Source organism: Limanda limanda, chromosome 17 (assembly GCF_963576545.1).
Source record: "Limanda limanda chromosome 17, fLimLim1.1, whole genome shotgun sequence".
Classification (NCBI taxonomy): domain Eukaryota; kingdom Metazoa; phylum Chordata; class Actinopteri; order Pleuronectiformes; family Pleuronectidae; genus Limanda; species Limanda limanda.
Genome location: NC_083652.1, coordinates 10,656,776 through 10,680,917, shown reverse-complemented (window position 1 = coordinate 10,680,917; position 24,142 = coordinate 10,656,776). Strand labels below are relative to the sequence as shown.

The window sequence follows — 24,142 nt, the reverse complement described above, 5'->3', positions numbered from 1 at the left end:
CTCAGCCCATCACTCTCCTCTCTCCCACCACAGGTCTACACAACAAGGTTTTCAAAAATGTGCATAAACAGAAAGAGAGAGAAAAATAGTCCTCCTCCTCCCTCCCTCCCTCCCTCATTTTGAGCGGCAGCAGCTGCATTCCATTCCTGAGGAAAGTATGTGGTGTAGTAGCCCCGGCAGTCACAGGATTTCTCTTATTTTAACTGCACTGCTGCCCAGTATTGTCACAGGTTATTCTGGGTAATTAAGTACTGAATGTAAATATGTGAAGTCTGGAGCCTTCTAAGGGCCTCGCTGGCACGGGTCTCCCCCCCGGTTTGTTTATCCGATATGAGAAAAAAGACCTGGGCCTGCAGGTTGCCTCAGAGTCTGAGGCTCAGACTGCACCACAGTCTGTGAAAAACAGCTTCAGAGTGTTTACACTGTAGACACGATGGGTTACAAAGTTCAGACAGCAGCTAAGAAGCAGAGGGAAATACACTTTCCACATTGGTTTCTGCTGATCAGACCAAGATTATGTGGACTAGTGATGTTTCTTGCTGGACATCTTCTCCAATTGGCATTCATTTTGACCAGTCTTGATATTAAGATCTACCCGGGAAGTTCTTTTTTTCACCATTGTATATTTGTCTGTTGGTTCGTCAGCAAAAAACGACTCAATTGATTTCCCCGAAACTTGAGAGGGATGGGACATGAGGGAACCCGCTCAATTCTGGTGCCGATCTGGACATGTGTGCTGATTTCCCAGGGGAATAATTCATGGATCTTGACGAACAAACACAGCATATTTACGGGACTGATCTATGAGCCTGAGCAATTTGGTGCAGCTTGATTGAATTTAGGGGGAATGTTGGGTCCTTGGCAGAGGCCCTCCTGAGTGCTATTCTAGTTATTTGGAGGATTTACTTCAAATTCACAGCCGTTAAATGTTGGACATAAAACATTTTTCGGAGCAGTCACATTGCAAAACAAAAGCATTTGAACAGGTGACCATGTGGATTTGGAACCTGTGTAGCCGCCGTGATGAAACGAGGTGTCTCTTACCTCTAATTATAGTACTGAGGCATTGTTAAATACAGCAGTAAAATCTGTTATAAAGTTGATTCATTCATGCGCGAGCGACAGTTTGCGTCGACAACATTCCTGCTGATCGCTGCAGAACAAATGGCTTCTTCTTGTTTTGTTTTTTTTTTCAAATTCCAAACGGGACAGAAATTCAATAATGAAATCAAACAGTCTGCAGCATGTCTTCACACATCACCGTGAAGTTGTTATCGCTGACAGACTAGTGGGGGGGAACAAGTCGTAGTTTTTTAATTGACCATTTTAGGACAAAAGCAGCATTGTAATTGGATCATTTTTGTTCCATGATGATTTCAGTTCCACGCTGCTATGTTTAGCCACTGCAGAGACAAAAGAGGAAGCACGTAGACACAATAAGGACACGCACATGCATTTCAGGTCCATGATGTAATTTTGATCTTAAGATAAAGTGTGAACAGTAAATTGGAATTAGAATTAGAATTGAATGAGGTGATTATTTAGACCAGAAATAGGCATAAACTCTCACTGTTAAGACGTCTCTCTGTGTTATGAGCAGGTCTTTCTTTCTTTCACAGTTTTTCCCGAAGCAGTGGTGTTAGACAAACAACACTGACTATTGACTTTTCTGAGTCACACGTGGAGTATTCCTTTGATCTACTGACAAAGTCCTGCTTCCAGCCAAAATCACAAACTCCTGAGTATTCATCCCTTTACCTGCCGGCTCTGTGCCACATGCTCAGCTTGTGCTCGATTCAGGTTCCTGTCGTTCTTTTCTGACTCATCAGATCAAACTGTTCTTCAGAATCACACGTGGAATCAAAAGTTCACTTCAGGTAGAGGATGGGCCTGACTGGAGATGATGAGGAATTCTGGGGATGATGCGAGTGTTTAACCAGCTTTATGATCTGGCAACAGTTTATACGCTAAGATTTAAATATGACTTGTATTAGATTAGAATCCAGATGAAATGTGATTACATATGATGCGATTAGATGAAATGTGATGAGGCTACAATATTTTAATAAGAATATATTATTACATTGTATATTACATGACATTTAATGTAGTATTACACAATTGTATTACAATATGGTCATGTCAAATAGCATGAGATTAAATCAAATTACAGATTATATGAGATTCAAGTTTACTGCATCAAAAATGGAATGAGAAGATATGAGATGTTTGGATTGCATAAATTTCAGACTAGATACATTTCTTAATTAAAGAGATTGGATTGAAATAGATCAGATTCGAGATAAAGCCAGATGAGGATATAGTGGAATAATCTGAGATGAAAATCAGTTGCATGAGCTTTGATCAGAGATGAGATTGGGCTACAAAAAACTGGAGGAAATTAAATTATATTAGATCTTGTTAACTGAGAATAGAATGGATTACATGTCATTATATGAGATTAACTGAGATGCAACAAGACTGGTCAATATGATATTGTATTCTAGATGGATTAGGATTATATAACAATAGATCACAATAGTTCAAATTGAGATGTGGGGAGAATATATTAGATTATCTGTAACTGTTGTATTGGATTAGAAAAGAAATGAGAAAGATAATTGGAACAACACAAGATTAAATCCCAATAGATTAAATGAAATTGGATAACATTACTTCAGAGATGAGACTGGATGAGAAGGGGTGTTAAAAGATTAATTGAGATAGTATTTTTCTACATTGGATTAGATTTCATTAGATTTCCTGACATTACATAGGAGATACAATTGAGATATAATGAAAAACATGAAGATGATTAAATAAGATGACATTGAATTACATTTTAGAGTAAGACAAAACCAAACAACCGCAGATAGTAATGTGGTGAAGTGGGGAATAAATAGAATCAAGATAGAAAAAAAAACAGAGAAAAAACTACTGGTATATTGTGTTTATATTTTCGGTTATCCTGCTGAATCTACCAGGAGCTGGAAGAGAAAAAGAACAACTGGTGAGAGAAAGTCTCTGCAGGATGACCTCTGCTATTCTAGATCAGTCAGACATCCAGCTGCTCAGTCGATGCCATACCACCCAATTACTGTCCATCTGGCAGCAGTGTACACAGATGACCTGAAATACACCCGATCCGTCCAACAAAACAAAAACAGCGCACCATGTGCCACAGACGGCGGCGCTTTTCGTCAGATCAGCGAGCTGTGGGGTCCTGGTTCTTTCAGGCCGTTTTAGATTACAGGAAGTAGCTCTGACTCACTAATCTCGCTGCTTTCTGACTCAGACTCTTGAACTCAGAAATGTGATCTCGCACAAAGAGGCCCCCTGTTGTAAAGGGATAATTTCTTCCTCCAAATGCTCCGAATTATTAGAGAACAAAGGGGTTAATATCAGCCATGCAGAGAATCTCGAACTCTAGGCAGACTAAAATTATAATACTAATACATAATACATTAGATATTCTACCTCAAAGTGTTTTTTACATTGTTAAGGACCAGCTAAGTGAGAGTACCTGACACACTAGACTGCAGCCTCTGGCACAGTCGGGGTCGTGCATGTGTAATTTCAAAAGTCAAAGAGTTGTTTTTGCAGATCTAGAGAACTTCCCATATGACACAAGTTTCAATTTGGAGCACTGACCGAACATTCCACTGACTTCATCAAATTGTGTTTCATACGAAAACACTTTACGTAAGCGTCTGGAGGGTTGGAGCTGTGTGGAAAGGAAACATGACGGAGCTACAGTAGTGCTGGTGGCAGTGGTTGCCTGTCGGCTGTAAAAACCCTCTTAAAGCTACACTATACTGAAAACCACCTGAAAGCCAAAGTAAAATTTTGGAATTTTAAGTACTTGAATGAGTACAACAGTTGAGATGTGCTCATTTCCATACTTGATAGTCCTGTCAGGGTTTAGTAATGTTCGAGGAATGAGCAAATCGCTGCCGCCGACCATGGGCGGTACTAAATATGGACATTATTAAGGGCGGTAAAAAAGCTCTGGTGCGCTTACTTCATTTTCCTCACGGCAGGGACTTTGTCAAAGAATGAAAACAGCTGTGAGGACGAACATTTACCCGCGGTCATTTCTCAGAACCACTCACATCTACGTCACCTCAGTGTGTGACTCATCATGACTCTAAGATTTCCAACTTACTCACAGACTTCACACTCCAACAATCTGCATCTTGTCAGATTTGACATTTGATTCCACTGTGTCATCTGTGTTGAACTGTACATGTATTGAGGTTAAATTGCTCATATTTTAGGTGCATGGTCGTTGTTCAAACTCATCACAAAATGCTTCTACTTTTATATTTGCTGATTGTTCTGTTTGGATTTGACATCATGATTATTTGTTTCATCTGTATTTATTTATTTTGCTCTTTCAAATTCTGCTCTGGTAGGAGACCAACTGATATTCCACCCTGTACATGGAATGATATTAATTTAATGTGGAAAAAATGGAGACTGCGCTGCCATCTTGTGTTGGAGCCCTGGAATTTAAAACCCTGTGTAAATATTGGGTCACCTGCTTTGTTTTTTTAAAGCCAGAAAGTAAATCCAGTGAAGTAACGTGATGAGAAAACATCAAATTAAATTATTATCTCTGTCACAGCGTTTTTTAAAATCTGATATCTTCACTTCTTGTGGTGCTTTTATTCTGTTAAGTGGAAAACAGCATCAACTCTGAATACATTGGTTATTCTATGGCAAAAGTCACATGTGCTGTTTTAATATGATACACAAACATTTTAATTCAGACAATAGCTCCAAAAACTGTTGTTTTATTTCACCTTAGTAAGGATGTTTGCTCCTTTCTTCCATAATGCTACGTTCTATGTTATTAGAAAAGCGGTGGATTGTTCATCTGCGTCCAAACCCCATTGTTAGGGTACAATATTATACTCTGTACAATGAAACAGCAAATTGATAGGAATACTGACTCCAATAGCCCTGAAGTTACAAGTCATTATTAATGGGATAGTGAAACACACAGAAATAATGGTGCCTATTATTATGACGATGATGATGATGAGGAAGCAAAATATCTGCTAACACTTTTGGAGAAAAAATAGTTTTCACCATCGTTGACTGAAACACATGTAGGCAGCTGAGCTGAAAATGTATCAATCTTCCGGAGGATTTTATACAACCAGTATGGTGACATCTGCTGGTCAATTAATGGTGTTGCATAATACTGAGATGTTCTCAAGATGAAAGTTGTCATGTATGACTATCCAAGTAACAGACTATTCTAATGTACAGAGTTTTGAAGTTAAAATAAAGACAGATTTTTATTTATTTGTATAAGTGTGATGATTGTGTGTGTAATGAGCGGCGGTGACCAGCCGGAGGCGCCTGTTGTCGCTCTCATTGTGTCTCTTTATTTATATGTATTTTGTGAAGCACTTTGTAAGCATGTTTAGATAAGTGCTATGTGAATAAAGTTATAATACTATTTTATAAAACACTGATAATTTGTATGATTTGTTGTGTTTTTATATATGTATATATTTCACTGAAGAAGAACAGCATTGACACTCCTTTTCACTAGATGGCGGTATGCATATTGACTTGCTACAGAGAAGAAGAAGAAGACGCCACCATGGCTCTGTGTGAACATTAGCTTGGATCTAAGATTCGCTTTCTAAGAGTTTTATTAACGTTACATTTCGAAACGCGTGTCTTTCAGACTGATAACGATCTGTTTCATGAAGCCGATGAACGAGTGAGATACTTTTCACCTACTGCACGTTTGTTTACGTTTTAGCAGGTCGATGCTAACGCCACTGTCAGTCATTGAAACACGGAGGCTAACTTCTAATGCTAACAACCTCATTTATGTCCCTTATCATTATATATTGAAGCTACTAAGAACTGCATCGTTTAACATGTCTGCCTATAAACAGACTGGATACAGACGTTTTGCTAACTTGAGAACGAAACGCTAATGCTAGCTGCTAACTTCAGTGACATGTACCACTCGTTACTACCTAGACGATGCTAGCTGTAACCTTAGCTCGCATGTATGTGTTGACGCTTGTGTTTGTCTCACACAGATTGTTGTGAACTAGGTTGTGTCACCTCCAGCTGAGATGAATCGCCCCAAACCCACAACTCTCAGGCGGCCCAGTGCTGCCAAACCATCAGGTACGACCTAGATCCCACTGCCACCTTATTGTTGCTGCTTTTCTCAGCTTGTGTTTATGATGATCTAAGCTAAAAAAGGACAAAATCTCAACTTCGAGTCATGTCCGCTTCTCCCCAGCTCACCCACCCCCGGGGGATTTCATCGCCCTCGGATCCAAGAGCCAGGGGTCCGAGCCCAAAGCCCCCGCGGTCCTCCTGAAGCCAGCATCCACAGGTTTGCCAGCGGACCGCAAGAGAGAGACGTCCTCGGCCCTGCCCTCCTCATCGGGGCTGTCCAGCCTCACCAAGCGGCCCAAGCTCTCCACCACACCCCCTGTCAGTGCCCTGGGAAGACTCGCCGATGTAGCTGCTGGAGACAAGAGGGCGATATCCCCCTCAATAAAGGAGCCGTCAGTGATTCCCATCGAAGGTAAAACAGTACTTGGATTTGTGTGGGTTTACGTGGAAAACCCCTTCAATCCTTCAACAAGTTATACCACCTTTTAAAACAAAACAGTAGCCTCAGCGCACCCTCAGGTTCGGCTTTTAACGTTATTGCGATTAAAGGCCGAAACACCTGATGATGCCACGTACAACTGAAGATTATCACTTTCATGATAAAAGCCAGTCTGACAGACCTTTATACGTTATTATTATTATTTGTTGCTGTGGCTGAGGGGTAGAGCGGCCATCCTCCAACCCGAAGGTCGGCAGTTCAATCCCAGTCTTCCCCATCTGCACGCAAAGTGTCCTTGGGCAAGATGCTGAGCCCCGAATTGCCCCTCATGGAACATAAAAGTGCTGCTAATAGATGCACTGTATGAACGTCTGTGTGATTAGGTGCATGTTAGTGTACTGTAAAGAGCTTTGAGTGGTCATCAAGACTAAACGCTATATAAATACAAAACTATTAAACGGTTGAGGTTGAATCTGGTTCAGCTCAAGGTTTCTTCCAGTTATTGAGGGAGTTTATCCTCTCCACAGTTGCCAAAGTGCTGCTCCTAATGGGAACTGTTGGGTTTCTCTATAAATTTTAAGGTCTCGACCTTAATATGTAATGAATGGCACTTAAAATTGAACTGAATAGAAAACTTTATTTTTTTCTTTCTAGAAATGTTTTCAATCGATTTTGTGAAGCACTTTGTGACCTTGTTTAGATAAGTGCTATTAAAATAAAGTTGTTATTTTCCTCATTTCAGTGTCGCCAGCGGTGCTGCTGGACGAGATTGAAGCCGCAGAGTCTGAAGGTAACGATGAGCGCATCGAGGGACTGCTGTGTGGAGCGGTGAAACAGCTCAAGTTGAACCGAGCCAAACCGGACATCACGCTGTACCTCAGTCTCATGTTCCTGGCCAAAATCAAGCCCAATGTGTTTGCAACTGAAGGAATTATTGAGGTGAGACTGCTCGTACAGTAATGCTGTAATTTCTGTATCCTGGGAGAAATGTTATAATTATGTGCCTTTGCCTGTTGTTAACCCACAAAGTAGCACAGAAGGGACAAATAAGTCAACTTTTATTCTGCATTTATTAGCTCATTTACTTTTTACTTTGATTTATATCTGTTTATGTAAATGCATTAGAACAAGTTGTCTTCATAAAACTAAAACATTCAACAAAGTATTCTTTAGTACTGCACAATAAATGAGTTGAACCTCACAGATGTTGGATTTTAAGTACTGTCGTTCTGATTTTATTCCCGCTTTTGCCACTAGGCCCTCTGTAGCCTCCTGCGTCGCGATGCTTCCATCAACTTCAAGGCGAAGGGGAACAGCCTGGTGTCGGTTCTCGCGTGCAATCTGTTGATGGCCGCCTACGAGGATGATGAGAACTGGCCTGAGATTTTTGTTAAAGTGAGAATCTCCTCAACAGTCAAATATAAGTAATTTACCCATACTATTGTATAAATCTTGACTTTTGAAATGTTTTTGCAGGTGTACATTGAAGACTCTCTGGGAGAAAGAATCTGGGTGGACAGCTCTCACTGTAAGAATTTCGTCGACAACATCCAGACCGCTTTTGGCACAAAGATGCCTCCGAAGAGCATGCTGCTTCAGGTGGACACCGGTCGCTCTGGTGGAGATCTCAGTGCAGGTGCAGTAGATAGAGAAGATAGACTGGCTTTTTGGATGGTTTGAATTGCTGTTGCACTAAAGAAGTATCAATTGTTAATGAAACTTGTTTTACCTTTTTAGGGAGCAGCCCCCACCCTTCAACTCCTGATGAGGATGACAGCCAGACAGAACTGCTGATAGCAGAGGAGAAACTCAGCCCTGAGGGTGATTGGCAGGTGATGCCGAGGTATGGAAAAAAAAACTCATATTCTTAGACGTGAGTAACACTGCAAAACTCTGTCCAACAGACGTCACTCCAAACTGTCATATCAGCTTAGACAAAATTCTGCGTCAATATTTTTCAGTCTAGACGACAAGGAAACTTCTGCAGAAACTATCAAGAGGTGCTGTAAAGTTGTCCTTGTGTCTCTCCCTCTCGGGTTACTGTAGGTATGAAGATCTGTCAGAGAGTGTGGAAGACTATGTGCTCGACGTGCTCCGGGATCAGTTGAATCGCAGGCAGCCAATGGACAACGTGTCACGGAACCTGCTCCGTCTGCTTACAGCCACATGTGGATACAAAGAGGCTCGGCTCATGGCCGTGCAGCGGCTGGAGATGTGGCTCCAGAACCCAAAGGTAAGAAGTGTCAGACCCTGGTATAAACAAACACCTGAATGGCTTCATGTCACCGTATCTCACTGGCTATAGTTGCTGTAAGCTATTGCATTTGGGAATTAAATCTTGACTCTATAATTCCAGAAGAAAATATTGTTGATTATTGTTTTAAATGATTATTAACTTACTTTCTTTTATTTTTAATGCGTGCAGCTTACTCGGCCGGCCCAGGACCTCCTCATGTCTATGTGTATGAACTGCAACACCCACGGAGCAGACGACATGGAGGTGATCTCCAACCTGATCAAGATCCGTCTCAAACCGAAAGTCCTCCTCAACCACTACATGTTGTGTGTCAGGTGTGTCTCAGTCTCAGTTCATCTTACTTCTTTCTGTCTTTGGTGACTCGCATTAACTGACACTTCGCTGTGGGATTCTCCAGGGAGCTGCTGAACGCAAACAAAGACAACCTGGCCACGATGGTGAAGCTGGTGATCTTCAATGAGCTGTCGAATGCCAGGAATCCCAACAACATGCAAGTTCTCCATACAGTGCTCCAGCACAGCCCAGAACAGGCTCCGAAGGTAGAAATGGAAAACATGGAAATGGAAGACTTGTGGAAGTCTTCATCAGTGTCTGTTTTCATCTTTTGGCTTTTTATTTCTGTGTCTAAATTATTTTGTTTCACTCTCTCTGTCTCCCTTTATGTCTGTAGTTCTTGGCGATGGTGTTCCAGGACCTGCTAACCAATAAGGACGATTACCTCCGCGCCTCCCGAGCTTTGCTGAGAGAGATCATCAAACAGACAAAGCATGAGATTAACTTCCAGTCCTTCTGCTTCGGTTTAATGCAGGAGAGGAAGGAGACCAGCTATGTGGACATGGAGTTCAAAGTAAGATCAAATGAAACCTCCCCCTGTCATTTTAGCCGCAATCATCCTGCTTTTAAATTATACTCTGTATTGTAACTGTTTATCGCTGTCTCTCTCTGCAGGAGCGCTTTGTTATCCAAGTGACAGATTTACTGACTGTCTCCATGATGCTGGGCATCACTGCTCAGGTCAAAGAAGCCGGCATTGCATGGGACAAGGGCGAGAAGAAGAGTCAGTCTCGTGTGTTTGTTCTTATCTTGCATTTAACAACCATAATACATTTTGATTAGGTGTTTGTTTCCCCCACTAAACGTGTGTCTGGATTTTTTTCAGATCTGGACATCCTCAAGTCGTTCCAGAATCAGATCGCTTCCATACAGAGAGACGCTGTGTGGTGGCTTCACACTGTGGTTCCCACCATCAGCAAAGTTGGTGCGAAAGACTACGTTCATTGGTCGGTATCTGCTTTCCCCTGAACAGTTTCTGCCTCTTAAACCAATGATGTTTCCATCTACATTAAACATAATTTATCATTACGTCTCTCCCCTTGCAGCCTTCACAAAGTGCTTTTCACAGAGCAACCTGAGACATATTACAAGTGGGACAACTGGCCTCCTGAGAGTGACAGAAAGTAAGTCTCTCTTCAGGTCTAACATGTTGACCGTGTTTCTTCAGATTGCATCTACCAACCATAGACTGTATGCTACCAACTGGTATTTTTTTCTTTATTTCCTCAGTTTCTTCCTTCGCCTCTGCTCCGAGGTGCCTCTGTTGGAGGACACACTGATGCGCGTTCTGGTGATCGGCTTGTCGCGGGATTTGCCCCTGGGCCCGGCTGACGCCATGGAGCTGGCAGATCACCTGGTTAAAAGGGCTGCTGGAGTTCAGTCTGAAGGTGAGTGAGGACCCAATTCGTCTGTGACTGTTTCTGACTCAGTGTGTTCAGTGTGTCACTCTCTTTACATTTTGCCTGCTTCAGTTTAATGAGCAACCAATTTCTTTAATATTCAAAGGATCATCTCCTTATTTACATCTTATCCTCTCAAGTCAGCAAAATAGTTTCAGCTAAACAAGAACAAAAGGCAGTTACGTGATGTTATTCTTAATTTTTTTTAAGCTGCTGAATTGGCTGACGGTACAAAAGCAGATCTGGAGGTACTGAAAGTGGAGAGGATCCAACTCATCGATGCAGTTCTGAATCTGTGCACATATCACCATCCAGAGAACATTCAGCTGCCAGCGGGGTACATCCAATACCTTTTTAAAAACACCATTAGGTCATACAGTTAATCACTAATAACGAATTACTCTGTTTCATTTTTAAGGTACCAACCACCAAATCTGGCGATATCCATGCTCTATTGGAAGGCATGGCTGCTGCTGCTTGTGGTGGCTGCATTTAATCCACAGAAAATAGGTAACATTTAAATTTAGTTTTCAAATGTATTCAAACTCATTATATTGTTTTTTTTAATATATTGTGTGACATTTCTCTGTTTTCTTTTGCTTAGGTTTGGCTGCATGGGACGGCTATCCAACACTGAAAATGCTCATGGAGATGGTTATGACAAAGTAGGTAAAGTCGATCATTGAGAGTTAGGTGACTCCAAGTTGATTGATGAAGCTTAACTAACACACGTCCTTGTGTATAGTAACTACAGCTTCCCTCCTTGCACCATCGCTGATGAGGACACAAAGACAGAGATGATCAGCAGGGAGCTGCAGATGGCACAACGAGAGAAACAAGACATTCTGGCGTTTGAGAGTCACCTGGCTGCAGCGTCCACCAAGCAGACCATCACAGAGAGCAACAGTCTGCTGTTATCTCAGCTCACCAGCCTGGATCCACAGTAAGACACCCAGAGAAGAAAGTGTCTCACAGTTCGGGAAATAGTGACTTAAATGCGACTAAAACAGAAATCCACCGGAGCAGGGGAAATCTCTGCTCATAAATATTAATGTTTTGAAATTACTTATTTGGCTTAAAGTCCTTTTAATCCTGATATTTTTTGTATCTCCCATGAAACTGTCCTATCATGTAATGCAGCTTTGCACAATATACCATATTATTAATTCAGTATATAATAAAATTAGATATTGTAATAAGGTCGAGGTAAAAATTAAATAATTACATCTTAAAGCCTAAAAAGTTAATGGATAAGGATGATAAGGAGTTTCCTGTTTCAGTTGTGTTTTGACCTTGTGTCTTGGTGTTGATATCTGAAAAAGGCCTCTGTATAAGGAAATTTGGTTTCCTAGTCCTACCTTTTATGCAGTGGACAGTTAAGTTTAGCTTTTTCCACTTAAAGTCAGTAGTAACATCCTGTATTACTCTAGATCATTGAGTCCCTGCTCGTTCACTGTGAGAAGGACTAATGTTTTTATGTTTGTGTTCAGGGGTCCTCCTCGTCGACCTCCACCCCAGTACCAGGAGCAACTCAAAACCCTCAACCAGTCCCTGCGTCTGGGACACCTCCTCTGCCGCAGCCGCAACCCAGACTTCCTCCTCAACATCATCCAGAGACAGGTAACAGGCACTCACACATATATACGTTGTACCTTAGATAACGAAGAGATGTGTCGGCAGCTCGAGCACTGGGCCGGGATAGATCTACTGAGCTCAAAACCATGTAGCCCACCTAATAAACAAGGAAATAACACTTTCCAGTGTCTTCATTGTTCACGTCAGTAAGGTGCATTTTCATTCCATCACAGGCTTCCTCTCAGTCCATGCCCTGGTTGGCTGATTTGGTTCAGTCCAGTGAGGGGTCCTTGGATGTGCTTCCAGTGCAGTGCCTGTGTGAATTCCTTCTGCATGATGCTGCAGATGAGAATATGCCGATCGAGGACGACGAAGAAGGAGAGAGCAAAGAGCAGAGGGCCAAGAAGAGACAAGTATGTTGATGATTTTAAACGAAAGCTTTTCTGTTTTTATATTAGTTTCTTCTGAGCGACTGAGTCCTAAATCCTCTTTGCTCCTCTCAGAGACAGCAAAAGCAAAGGCAGCTGCTTGGACGCCTGCAGGATCTTTTGTTAGGTCCTAAGGCTGATGAACAGACAACATGTGAAGTGTTGGATTATTTCCTGCGTCGTCTTAGCTCCTCTCAGGTGGCATCGAGAGTCCTGGCTATGAAGGTATTGAACTCATTGGAAGCCTATATCATGTTTCAATCTCTATCAGCATTGTGTTGCTGTTTAAAAAAAGCATCTCATTTGACTTAATATATTTGTGTGCAGGGTTTGTCTCTGGTGCTGACCGAAGGAGGCTTGAAGGATGGAGATGAACGGGAACAACCGATGGAGGAAGATTCTGCAGATGCCGAGCTCCTGCCGGGTTACCAGTGGCTGCTGCAGGACCTCCCAAAACTCCCCCTGTTTGACAGCGTGAGGGGCATGACGTCCACTGCTCTGCAGCAGGTCAGCATCCCACTCGAGAAGTGAACTGTGCATAACCGGCAGATAAGGTAAAGCTGGATTAATGAGTGAGGGATAGAAAGAATAAGTCTTGTCTGTCTGCTCCCTCGCAGGCCATTCACATGGAGACCGACCCGCAGACGATCAGTGCCTATCTCATCTACCTTTCCCAGCATGCACCAGTGGAGGAGCAGGCCTCTCATAATGACCTTGCACTGGTAATCACATTGTTTGTTTGAAATCAAGTTTTGACGTTGTCACAGATCATGGCTGACTGTTCTTCGTGTCACTCTCTATAGGATGTTGCGCGGCTGATTGTCGAACGCTCCACCATCATGAACAGCATGTTCGCCAAACACTCCACCAGGCCGGAGTCCAATGCCGTGCTCTCTGCTTTCCTCACCATCTTCTCTGCTTACATTAAGAGGATGAGGAAGACGAAAGAGGGCGAGGATCTCTACAGCTGGGTGAGCACTAAATGAACGACTTTGTCATTTACATTTTTGGAATCTTATTGTGGGTTCTCACACCATGGCTTCCTTATACAGAAGAATACCCCAGAAGTGCAAAGTTTGCTGCCTAGTTGCATATTTCCCGTGATCACTGAAAACTCTTGATAGTGGCCGCAATGTAGAGCAAATGGAAATTCCCCCAGTAACTGCAAATGAATCCCTGTTTGATATTGATTGGTGAATTATACAGAACAGGTTGGATTGACAATGACAATGTTTTCTTTTTTTAGTCTGAATCTCAGGACCAGGTGTTCTTGCGTTGGACCACAGGGGAAACTGCAACCATGCACATCCTTGTAGTCCATGCCATGGTCATCCTGCTGACTCTGGGGCCCCCTAAAGGTAGTTCTGTGCATGTCAGATTTTAATGTGTGCATTGATGAAGAACATCTTTGATATTTAATGTGTTTTTTAACAATATCTACAGGAGAGAGCGATTTCTATGCTCTTTTGGACATTTGGTTCCCTGACAAGAAACCTCTACCCACTGCCTTCCTGGTTGATACGTCAGAAGAGGCCCTTCTGCTGCCTGATTGGTTGAAACTCAGGATGATCCGATCAGAGGTCTCTCGATTGGTTGACGCAGGTACAACTTCTCCTACTTTGCTGAAACAAACATGGCTCATCAAGTACATCTTGTTTTCTACTTTTAATCATTGCACATATTTCTCTCAGCTCTATCGGACCTGGAGCCTCAGCAGCTGCTGCTGTTTGTTCAGTCCTTCGGCATTCCTGTGTCCAGCATGAGTAAACTGCTGCAGTACCTGGATCAGGCTGTTTCCCATGACACAGATACACTTGAGCAGAACATCATGGACAAGCGTAAGAGTCTTCTGCAGATATTCTGTTCTTAAGATTTTGAGTTTTGTTTTAAATCTTTCTGATTTGTCTCATTTTGCATTTCCTCTGCAACAGACTACATGGCCCACCTGGTTGAGGTGCAGCATGAGCGAGGTGCCACTGGGGGGCACACTTTCCATTCATTACTGAGCTCCACTCTTCCTGCTGACAGAGGTCAGTGACTTTATCTTCCAAATGGTTTGTTTCTGTTGGACTGCGACTTAAAAAACACAATGATTATTATAATAAAGAACTGGCTTTATCAACTCAAAAGAAAACATGGTTTTAACCATGCCGTTTACATGGTTGACAGCAAACGCAGTTTACAGTTTAATATTAATGAAGAAAATTCAGTTTGTCTTTTATTTTTTTCCTCCCAACAATCGCTCATCCCTAAAACTCTTCACTTCCTTGGGTCAGCAGAAATGCTCTCAAGAAAAATTGAAATACAGACACACAGACATTCCTCCAGTTGTAGTTATCAATATTAAAATGTATTGTATCTTTATACCTTAAGTTGCCTAAATACCTTATTCATAATATTTCATGACATGGATTTTTAATGGAAGTAGCAGACAGAAATCTGCAAGAACCAAATGTAAATGATCTAAATTCCTCCTTAATGTTTTGACGTCCCTCTTAACAGATGCTTCTGAATCAAGTAAGGCTAAAGTTACCGTGGAGACGCCCCACAGCTCTGTGAAGATGAGAGCGACCACTCAGCTTCCTGAAGTCGGGCCTGACGATGATCTCACCGGCATGTTGGTTCAGGTAGGATTTAACTAGAGAGCTGTTTGTTGTATATTTTTCCTATTTAACATTTGGAAAACACAGTCTCCGAGCAAATATTCTTCCCTTTATTTATTCCAATCAATTCCTCTGACTGCTTAGTCACCGTGTGAAAAGGAAATTGTTTCTGTTTCCTTTACTCCGACAGATATTCCCCATAAAGGTGGACCCTCGCCGGCATGGCCCGCCTCCCAGCCATCTCTCTCTGGCCCTGCAGCAAGCCCTGGCCAAAGAACTGATGCGGGCCAAACAAGGCCAGGTCCAGCAGGGCGGGTTGGCGTTTCGCCTCCTACAGGCCATCGCTGCCCTGCTCACCTCTGCCCACGCAGGCCCCATTGTCATGACCATGCACCGTAGCCACGCCCTCTCCTGTCCTCTCATGCGCCAACTGCACCTCTATCAGGTTGGGCTCATCAACAAAAAGTGCATAATTCCAATAGCTCATTAATTAAACTGTGAAAATGTCTTTCTGTTTTCTGACACTTTATTTTTCTTCTTTTCTCTCCAGCGTCTCGTGTCCAAGGACGTTGCTTTTTCTTCATTGTTCCTCAAGGTCATCGTTGAGGTGTTGATCTGGTTAGACAACCCGACTGTGGAGGCCGGACCTCTAAAGACTCTGCTCAGATCCCTCGCCAGTCAGAACTCTCACAACCACAGGCATAATGATGGTGAGGACATGGCCTGTTTCTCTTTTCAGATACTGGCTGATCCATTTTATGTAAAACAATGAGTGACGCGTGTCTTTGCCCTGCAGTGCGGACTGGTTTCCTCCACCTGGCTGAGGCTTTGGCATATCGCAGAGACACTGAGGTCCCACTGAGGACCGTCATCGCAATGCTGAAGGCTGGAGACAGATGTAATGCAGAAGCAGAGCTCATCGGAAAAGGTATAAATGGAGTTAGGTTTACGTGAATTAATTTAAACTGCCTGATCTAACACTTTGTGTTTCGTGTCATTAAGAGTCATCAGAAGTTACATTTTTAAAGTGATTATAACAATCAATTGTACACAAATAGATTATTGAAATATATTTCAATATTTTAAGTACTGAGTGTGAATTAGAAACAAATTCAGTGGTGACCTGGTTTTTAGATCATGTAAACTCAATCTAAAAGATTATTGAATGGCTCCTATAATTAAGTGTATTCATTACCTCCATAGGTCATTATCACTAAGGCATCAAAGCTGAAAGCTTTTAACATTTAGTTTTCTTACATTAAAATGCAGTTAAAGTCCAAGATTCATTAATAATTATGCAATTTTATTTCCAGTGTTACAGGGTTTGATGGAGATGAAGTCGCCGTATTTAGAGGAGCTCCTGTCTCTGCTGATGACTGTGGGCACACAGAACGGGACCGCTGGCCCGGTTACAATGGTGATTTCCCTGCTGCTCCAAGAAAGTGAAGAGCAGGCCGTGAAAAAGGAAGTGGATTCTAACAAGTGAGCACCGCAATTCTATTTCCCCCCCAAGTCACGCAAGAAACATTCATATTTGACAGGACTAAATAACAAGCACAGCCGCCTGTGACAAATGGCAAACCTGCGTCCGCACCCGTCTGAGGCCTCGTACTGTAAACTACTTTTGGATTTGGTTCAGGAAGGTTTAATTGGTTTTGCAGCTTTACATTGGCTTTACACATTCACATGCTGTGAAAATCTCTAAATACTTTAGTCTTTTTCTGTGTTTGGTTCTCAGCAACACGGCCAGTCACCGGCTGTTTCCAGAAGTGTGTAGGGATGTCACAGGAACTGAAACTTCGGTAACAAGTCGATGGCAAATGCGCTAACTTTGCACCATCACTGGTCGGAGGTTCTTGGGACCGGTGCAGTGCTTATAGTTATTGAGTTATGGAGTTAAACAGACAGAGACGAGCACACACACACACACACACAGTTTTAACAAAGTTGTGGACGGCGACGCGATTTAGAAGCAGGTTATTAGGCCGATATGGGTTTTTGAAGGCTGATGCGATTCCCAATATTAGGGAGTAAAGCATTTCCAATACGTTTATATGTGTTTATATATAGGTCAATATAAATATTTAAAAAATGGCCATGACTCCTAAGTTGTTTTCATCAAATTAAACCTCATGACAAAGAAATGGAATTGATGTTTAATAATTTACAGGTTCACCGTGAACTTTATTTTAGTATAAACAGAAAAGGAAACACTAATAAAACCAATAGGGAACTTGAATTAAAAAGCTCAATGTATTTTCAATGGTCAACATGCAAATATAAATAGACAACTATTTTGAATTGTTTCATTCTGTAAAAAGCGTTTTCATAACAGCAAACAAATGCAGACATTAATATGTCTGTGAAAGGCTCATATCTGGGTCTTGTTCTAATGGGTCAGAATTTCCTGGTTGCAGTAAATCAGCACTTTATAGCCCCACTTTATCTCTTATGTACTGTAGATTACCTTTCTCTGCGGTCTTCAGCAGTTGAACATTTTGGTTTTCAGTCACATCCCTGCCGAACTAACCGTTTCAGTTTGACCTTCGCCAGCAGCTCCGAGGTCACCAAGTCAGGACTCAGCTCCGGGCTGCTCGTTGATTGGCTGGAGCATCTCGACCCAGAGGTCACGTCGGTGTGTCCGGACCTTCAACAGAAACTGCTGTTCACCCTCAACAAAGTAAGATAAGCGTAAAATATCTTCAGCGTATAGGACTGTATCTGCTGACAATGCTCAGGTGTGTGTGTGTGTGTGTGTGTGTGCGCTTGGAGTCAGTCATGCATCTTATGTCTCTATTTCAGGTCCGAGGCACCCCCGCATACAGACCCTATCTGCTGGCCTTGCTCACACATCAGTCAAACTGGTGCACCCTGCTGCAGTGTATCAGTGCTCTTCTCTGCAAGCGACGAGACTACAAGTACAACTTTTTTATTTTGTTAAACATTCTCCCAGTTACAGTTTGGTGTGATTTCGGGAGATTAAGCATTAAGGTTTCTCATGACTGGTTCACACTACACAATTTTGGGTTTGATTTTCCATTGGTGGACAAAAGACCCAGATTGGAGCCAAATATGTGTTCGATTAGCAGCCAATCCACAGCCAATCAAAGCACAGCACGGTTTGAATGCAGATTATAGCTTGGAGATCATTCATACAGGTTGGGGGGGTTCTCCAGCTGAAACGTTGTGTTATGTGTGACCCCCCCTGTTGCCAGTCAGTTGTCTAATATAAGCTCACAACAGTTGTATAGTGTGAATCGCACAGCAATCCGACAACTTTGAAATTCGTGTCGCCTGAACTTGGCATTAAAGCGAGAACTCGTGTTAAATATCTTCTTATCTTCTTCTTTTTTTTTCAGATTGGACCCATCATCAGCCCTTGATTTCCTGTGGGCATGCAGCCACATCCCACGGATCTGGCAAGGACGTGACCAGAAGATCCCTCAAGTAAGAGCAGAAGCACACAGTTATTAGATGTGATGATTTTTCCTGGCACTCGATAAGTAGGGGGCAGTTAATTCTGCTCATGAGGATGACTCGCGTATTTATCTTTTTGCTCCGTGCAGAAGAAAACGGAGAAGTTCGTGCTGCGGCTCAGTTCAGAGGAGCTCATCAGCATGGTGGACCTGATCTTGTCTGAGTCGGAGCTCAACAGTCGCGACACACAACGTGACGACGACAGCAGCAGCAGCAGCAGCAGCGTGGACCAGGCCTCCCGCTCCCTCATCCAGTCCCGGCTGCCCCTCCTTCACTCCTACTGCAACGGAGATCTGGAAAACATCAAGAAGGTGTCGGAGTACCTCATCAGCTGCACGAAGAAATGGGAGGACAGGTAAGGTGTAAGCTTTTTGCTTCATGGTCATCTATCCTCAAATCTTCCCTCTTTTTCATCCCTCTATTTCCCCTAAAACGCATCTGTTCAACACATTTTTATTCTACAAGTTTCACCAAAGTACTCATTCCATCTATTCCAACACATCGTATTGTTCTCTCTAATTAGCCCCAAACAGTGAAAGTAATTTTTTCTCTTCCTGTTTTGGTGTGCGGATAAACTCGGGAGAAAATCGCACAAGATTTTCCTTCTCAGTGCAGATGAACTTTCCTCTGTCAGCCACAATGCCGTGGACCAGGGGAAACTCGATAATTAGGTCTATTGGTGTGAAATTAAAACCAGCAGAAGTCGTCTATGCTGTGATCTCTTTAAAAGCTCAGTGTATTATAATGAAGCCAAGAGGATTAAGGCTGAAGCTCTAAACTTGCCTGTGTTGTGAATTCCTGCTCTGACTTAGCTGTCAGAGATCAGGGTGCAACTCTTTGTGGAGGCAAACCCTCCTTTCATGAATGTGTCTCTGGTTATTAAACCACTTTAATGAGGAAACTTTGGCCAAGGTCAAGCAAAATTAGCTTCCGAATTACAGTATTTTAAGTACAGCTAAGCTGCCTGGTGAAACGGCTGCTTGTGAAAATGTGTGGCGGGATAAAAACATGTTGAAAGTAAAGGGTTTTGGCCTTGTGTTGAGTAAACACACGATTTGTATGTGAAGCATTCTTCTTGCGGATGCTCGCTGTCGGATAAGCTGGTGTTTATTCCAATTACACAGCAACTATTGAGCAGCTCTCTACTCTTGGTCAAGGTCGCTGTAGTTTCGGTGAACATATAGCTGTAATAAACTTTTCAGTCACTGGGGAGTACAGTGCATCATTTGAGCCTGACACGGGCCTGAGCCACTAAGAGGATTGTATGAAACTGCAGTGACTCGGAGGCAGAAAACCTCAGAATCACATTATGCTATTCATGCGCGCACTTTGTATTAATGCACATTAATTATTGTGGCTTGTAGACGGAAACAATAGGGAAGTGCTGGATCGTGCTCTTTAATCTGTGATCTCGTATTAACTCTGATGATAATCACTTGAAAGAGATGGGGGGGGGGGGGGGGTACAACGAAAATTCACAAAAGCCAACTGGGAACATAGTCTGCTTCATAATGTTGGTTGCTGTGTAGAGTAAAGCTCACTTGAGTTGAAAAGCTGTAACAAACTTTTCGTAGCCGCACGGAATTGGTCAACCGGTCACTGTCAGTTAAACGGCTTCAGGCCACACAACTCAATAACATCGGGGATTACAGTGTTGATGATTTTTGCCGCTAAGCCGTTGGATTTACGTTGCACAGCTGAACTGTCCTGAGCCAACAATAACACGTACACACACAGTACACTTCCCTCTCTTGTTTATTCTGTCCTTCAGCTCGATGAACAAGAGGTGCCAGAACTTTCTGCTGCAGATCTACCTGCACTTTCCCGAGGTCATCCAGCACGTCACCCTGCCCGAGGGCACCCTCAGCAGCGGGGGAGCGGAGGATGGCAGCAGCTGCAAGGTGAAGATCTCTGACAGACAATATATATTACTGATTATGATGTGGAACTTAAAGAGTTATAGTAGATATGTCACTTAGAACCAGGGGCTCTCTATTCAGTATCTTCTAGGGTAAATTTGAGTGGGAATAGATTGTCGGATTGCTGTGTAAATATAGAAGAATAAAGAATGAAAGGAGGAACAGGATGAAAATGACTCCATTACAGGTTGTGAGCGATAACTGAATGGTTTGAGTTTGAGAATGATGTGAATCATCATCAGATCTCTACCCAGCTGAACAGTTTGGGCCGACGTGTTCGATTCAAAACACCAAAGGAGCAAATATCATTCCAAAGAAGGATGTTGCAGGATTTTATTGCCCTTTTTCCATATTCATAAACAGCTCTTTGTTTATCAGGTCAAAGAAAATGTGCTTGATGTTGATTACTATTTGAAAATACCATATGTCAAACCATGACACCGCACAGATTACAGTAATTTATTTTCCATTTCTCAGCTGGATGTCCTGGTCCATCGTCTGGTCACCCTGCTCGCCGACGTTGGCGACTCAAAGTCTGTCGAAAACCGCGTGTCCGACGCCAACCTCGCCTGTCGTAAGATGGCCGTGTCGCACCCTGTCCTTTTGCTGAGGTGAAATTAGAAAAGAGAAAACATTTCATGCAGTAGTTTTAATTCTACAAATTGAGAGATTAATTGAGAGATAAACGCCACAGACGACGATATAACCTGCTGACCTTTCTCCACAGACACCTGCCCATGATCTCAGGGCTGCTCCACGGCCGCATTCACCTGAACATGCAGGAGTTCCGCCAGCAGAACCACATGAACTTCTTCAGCAACGTGCTTGCCATCCTGGAGCTGCTGCAGCCACTGGTGTTCCACAGCGACCACCAGAGGGCGCTTCAAAACTGCCTTCTCTCCTTCATGAAAGTCCTTCAGGTGGGGGGGCAGCTCAAAGGCGTTCAGGTCCTCACCAGGAGACTCAGAGCAGAGATGAGATTCACAGTGTTCCTCTGTGTGTTTCCTCCCACAGAACTTTCAGAGGACTCGTTCTCCGTTGGTCTTCATCAACAAATTTCTGCAGTTCACACAGAAGTACATCACGAACGATGCAGCGGCCGCCATTCCTTATCTACAGAAGCACTCCAACATATTACAGTTAGTATATCATGGCAATATCCTTTTTGTGGGTACATTTTTGACATTTTACATATAAATTGTGTTATTGCACAGAGATGTAGCTCTGCTGTTTCTCCTCTTAGGAACCTGTGTGCAGAAAACCCGGACCTGGTCCAGCTGAGGTCTCTGCTGGCTGGACTCACTTTGCCAGTGAAAAACTCCTCTTCAGAGTTTGCTGGAGAAGACAGAGATGGTGAGAACAATTTTCACATCGAGCTTTCTCTGAGGACAAACCTTTGTCTACCTAGAACATGAGCACACTTAAAATAGGTGGTTTCTGTAGAGTCGTATTTCTTAAAGTAAGACTCTGATGTAGTGTTAGACTATAATCTCTGGTTACATTAGACGATTTAAACATGAAAACTGTTTTGCAGAGTTTTTGAATAACTGTTTTTTCTTTTTACCAGATGACGTGTCCACTGGTTCCCTTCCCCTCGTCAACATCTCTGCCTCGGTCTCGCTGAGCGCCGCGGACATGAACATGTACCTGAAGAAGATGTCAAGAGGAAAAGCAGTCGAGGGTAACGACAACACACCTCTGCTGCCGAGACGCCACATGTATTCACCCTGTTTCATATTGAGTAATGCTTCGGTTTTTTTCTTGCCATAGATGTGTTGGAAGTGTTGACTGAGGTGGATGATAAGTCGAGGAGGTGCCCAGAGATCATCCAATACTTCGCCGTGAGTCAGAGACAACAGGCACACACGAGAAAACCCGGGTCAAGTGTAGCATCCGTCAGTGTGTAACCCGTCCGTCACCACCCTGTGTCTGTGTTGTTTGTAGAACGATCTGCAGAGACTCATGGTTTCCTCCGAGGAGCTGTGTCGGAACATGGCCTTCAGTCTGGCCCTGCGCTGCATTCAGAACAATCCCTGGTGAGTTCACAGCCGACCTGCAGAGAGCAGGCTGGGGCAGAGAGGGAGTGTGCGGAGAAGGAAATACATAAATAATAAGCAAATTTAAACCATCAATTAGTTTCTATTCATTACGTAATTTGTGTGTTTTCTTTGCTACAGCCTGGCAACAGACTTCCTGCCGACTTACATGTACTGTATGGGCAGTGGGAACTTCGATGTGGTACAGACCGCTCTCAGGAACCTTCCAGAATACGTGCTTCTCTGTCAAGGTAAGAGGAACGAATCCTTGTGGACAGTCATCTGGGTAGAAGGATTCTCTCCCATATCTGTCTTGGAATCTTTTTGATCATACAGTATATGTATTTTGTTTTTACGTTTCAGCAAATAGTTATTTAATGAAGCATGGATCCTTGTCTCACACAATCCACAGCTGCATTATTTCAAGTCCTGTTTGTCTGCTCCCTCCAGAACACGCAGACATCTTGCTCCACAAGGCCTTTTTAGTGGGCATCTACGGACAGATCGACACCAGCTCGATGATCGCCGAGTCGATGAAAGTCCTTCACATGGAGGCGACGACATAACAGCGAAGCGCCCGACGTCCACTGCGGCCCTCAATGCATTGCAGATTATGTTTCAGCTCAGACGTTTGATGTCCTGCTCATTTGATCACAGCAGATAATCAGACTCTCTCCAGTGCTTCACATTAGATGCGTCTCCAGTGAGCGACACACCACCCCCCCACCAGTGGAATAATTTAGTGACTTCAAAGAATGTATTAAAACTCCCTCTAAATTAGTTGAACATGTAATAATTACAACTATGAAATTACTGTTATTAAAATAAAGTCACAATTAGTGCATTCATTACTCTGTGAAGGAAGTAAATTATATTTTTAATTGAAAATGTGACAATACATTAACCAGTAATGAAATTCGAACAAAAACCGGAACATTATTAAGTGATGTTATCATAACATTCAACATATAATACACAAAACTGGGTAAATAATAGAAGCGGTTGATTTAATAATTAAAAAATTGTAAAGTAATTATATTACAATTATATTAATACTTGTCATAATTATAGTATTATAGCACAAGTTGGAAAATAACGTGTTCAGTTGAATTTAAATGATTATAAACATTTATATTTAGAGGGAGATTTACACATTTCTGCAGTTACTAAATTATCAGCAATTACATTATTAAACAATACAAGTGTCATTATGTATTTACACTTCTGGTTTCATATATTCAATAGTTTGAATAATAAATATAAACACTTAAAATTCCACCATACGTTGTTTGTGTACCTGTTTAATAAACATCTAAAACATTTTCATCAAAATTGGTCTCGTGTGTTTTATGAGCAGTTTGCTAAATATTGAGTTTGACAGCAAACACGTTCAACATTTCACTGCAGTCGCCAAACAAATTAAAAAGTATTTAACATGAGAAGCAGAATATACAAAAAAAATATCATTGTTCAAAGTAATAACTGAAATGAATAATTTAAAATCATCTTCACTGTT

At 42.4% G+C, this 24,142-nt stretch overlaps 1 protein-coding gene across 1 annotated transcript; it reads left to right on the top strand.

Moving 5' to 3' along the window:
- The first annotated feature begins 5,611 nt into the window (after positions 1-5,611).
- On the top strand, positions 5,612-23,958 carry ints1 (integrator complex subunit 1). The gene is made up of 48 exons (XM_061090307.1): positions 5,612-5,740; positions 6,072-6,162; positions 6,281-6,571; positions 7,341-7,537; positions 7,856-7,993; positions 8,075-8,234; positions 8,336-8,441; positions 8,645-8,831; positions 9,024-9,169; positions 9,253-9,394; positions 9,526-9,702; positions 9,804-9,912; positions 10,015-10,135; positions 10,235-10,312; positions 10,419-10,576; positions 10,799-10,925; positions 11,007-11,098; positions 11,193-11,253; positions 11,334-11,531; positions 12,079-12,208; positions 12,397-12,576; positions 12,667-12,816; positions 12,919-13,098; positions 13,209-13,313; positions 13,395-13,562; positions 13,838-13,949; positions 14,035-14,193; positions 14,283-14,429; positions 14,523-14,621; positions 15,094-15,218; positions 15,385-15,639; positions 15,745-15,904; positions 15,991-16,122; positions 16,508-16,676; positions 17,733-17,874; positions 17,997-18,112; positions 18,554-18,641; positions 18,761-19,026; positions 20,443-20,572; positions 21,068-21,201; positions 21,318-21,510; positions 21,605-21,729; positions 21,834-21,943; positions 22,158-22,271; positions 22,361-22,431; positions 22,535-22,626; positions 22,768-22,877; positions 23,077-23,958. The coding sequence occupies exons 2-48, from the start codon at positions 6,108-6,110 to the stop codon at positions 23,190-23,192; spliced, it is 6,621 nt and encodes a 2,206-aa protein (XP_060946290.1). The 5' UTR covers positions 5,612-5,740; positions 6,072-6,107; the 3' UTR covers positions 23,193-23,958.
- Positions 23,959-24,142: the final 184 nt, after the last annotated feature.

Excerpts from the sequence above, each read along its gene's own strand:
- ints1 (XM_061090307.1), top strand. The coding sequence starts at position 6,108 with ATGAATCGCCCCAAACCCACAACTCTCAGGCGGCCCAGTGCTGCCAAA. Across the intron at positions 7,994-8,074 it reads GGCCTGAGATTTTTGTTAAA|GTGTACATTGAAGACTCTCT; the intron begins GTGAGAATCTCC and ends ATGTTTTTGCAG. Across the intron at positions 9,913-10,014 it reads GGACAAGGGCGAGAAGAAGA|ATCTGGACATCCTCAAGTCG; the intron begins GTCAGTCTCGTG and ends GATTTTTTTCAG.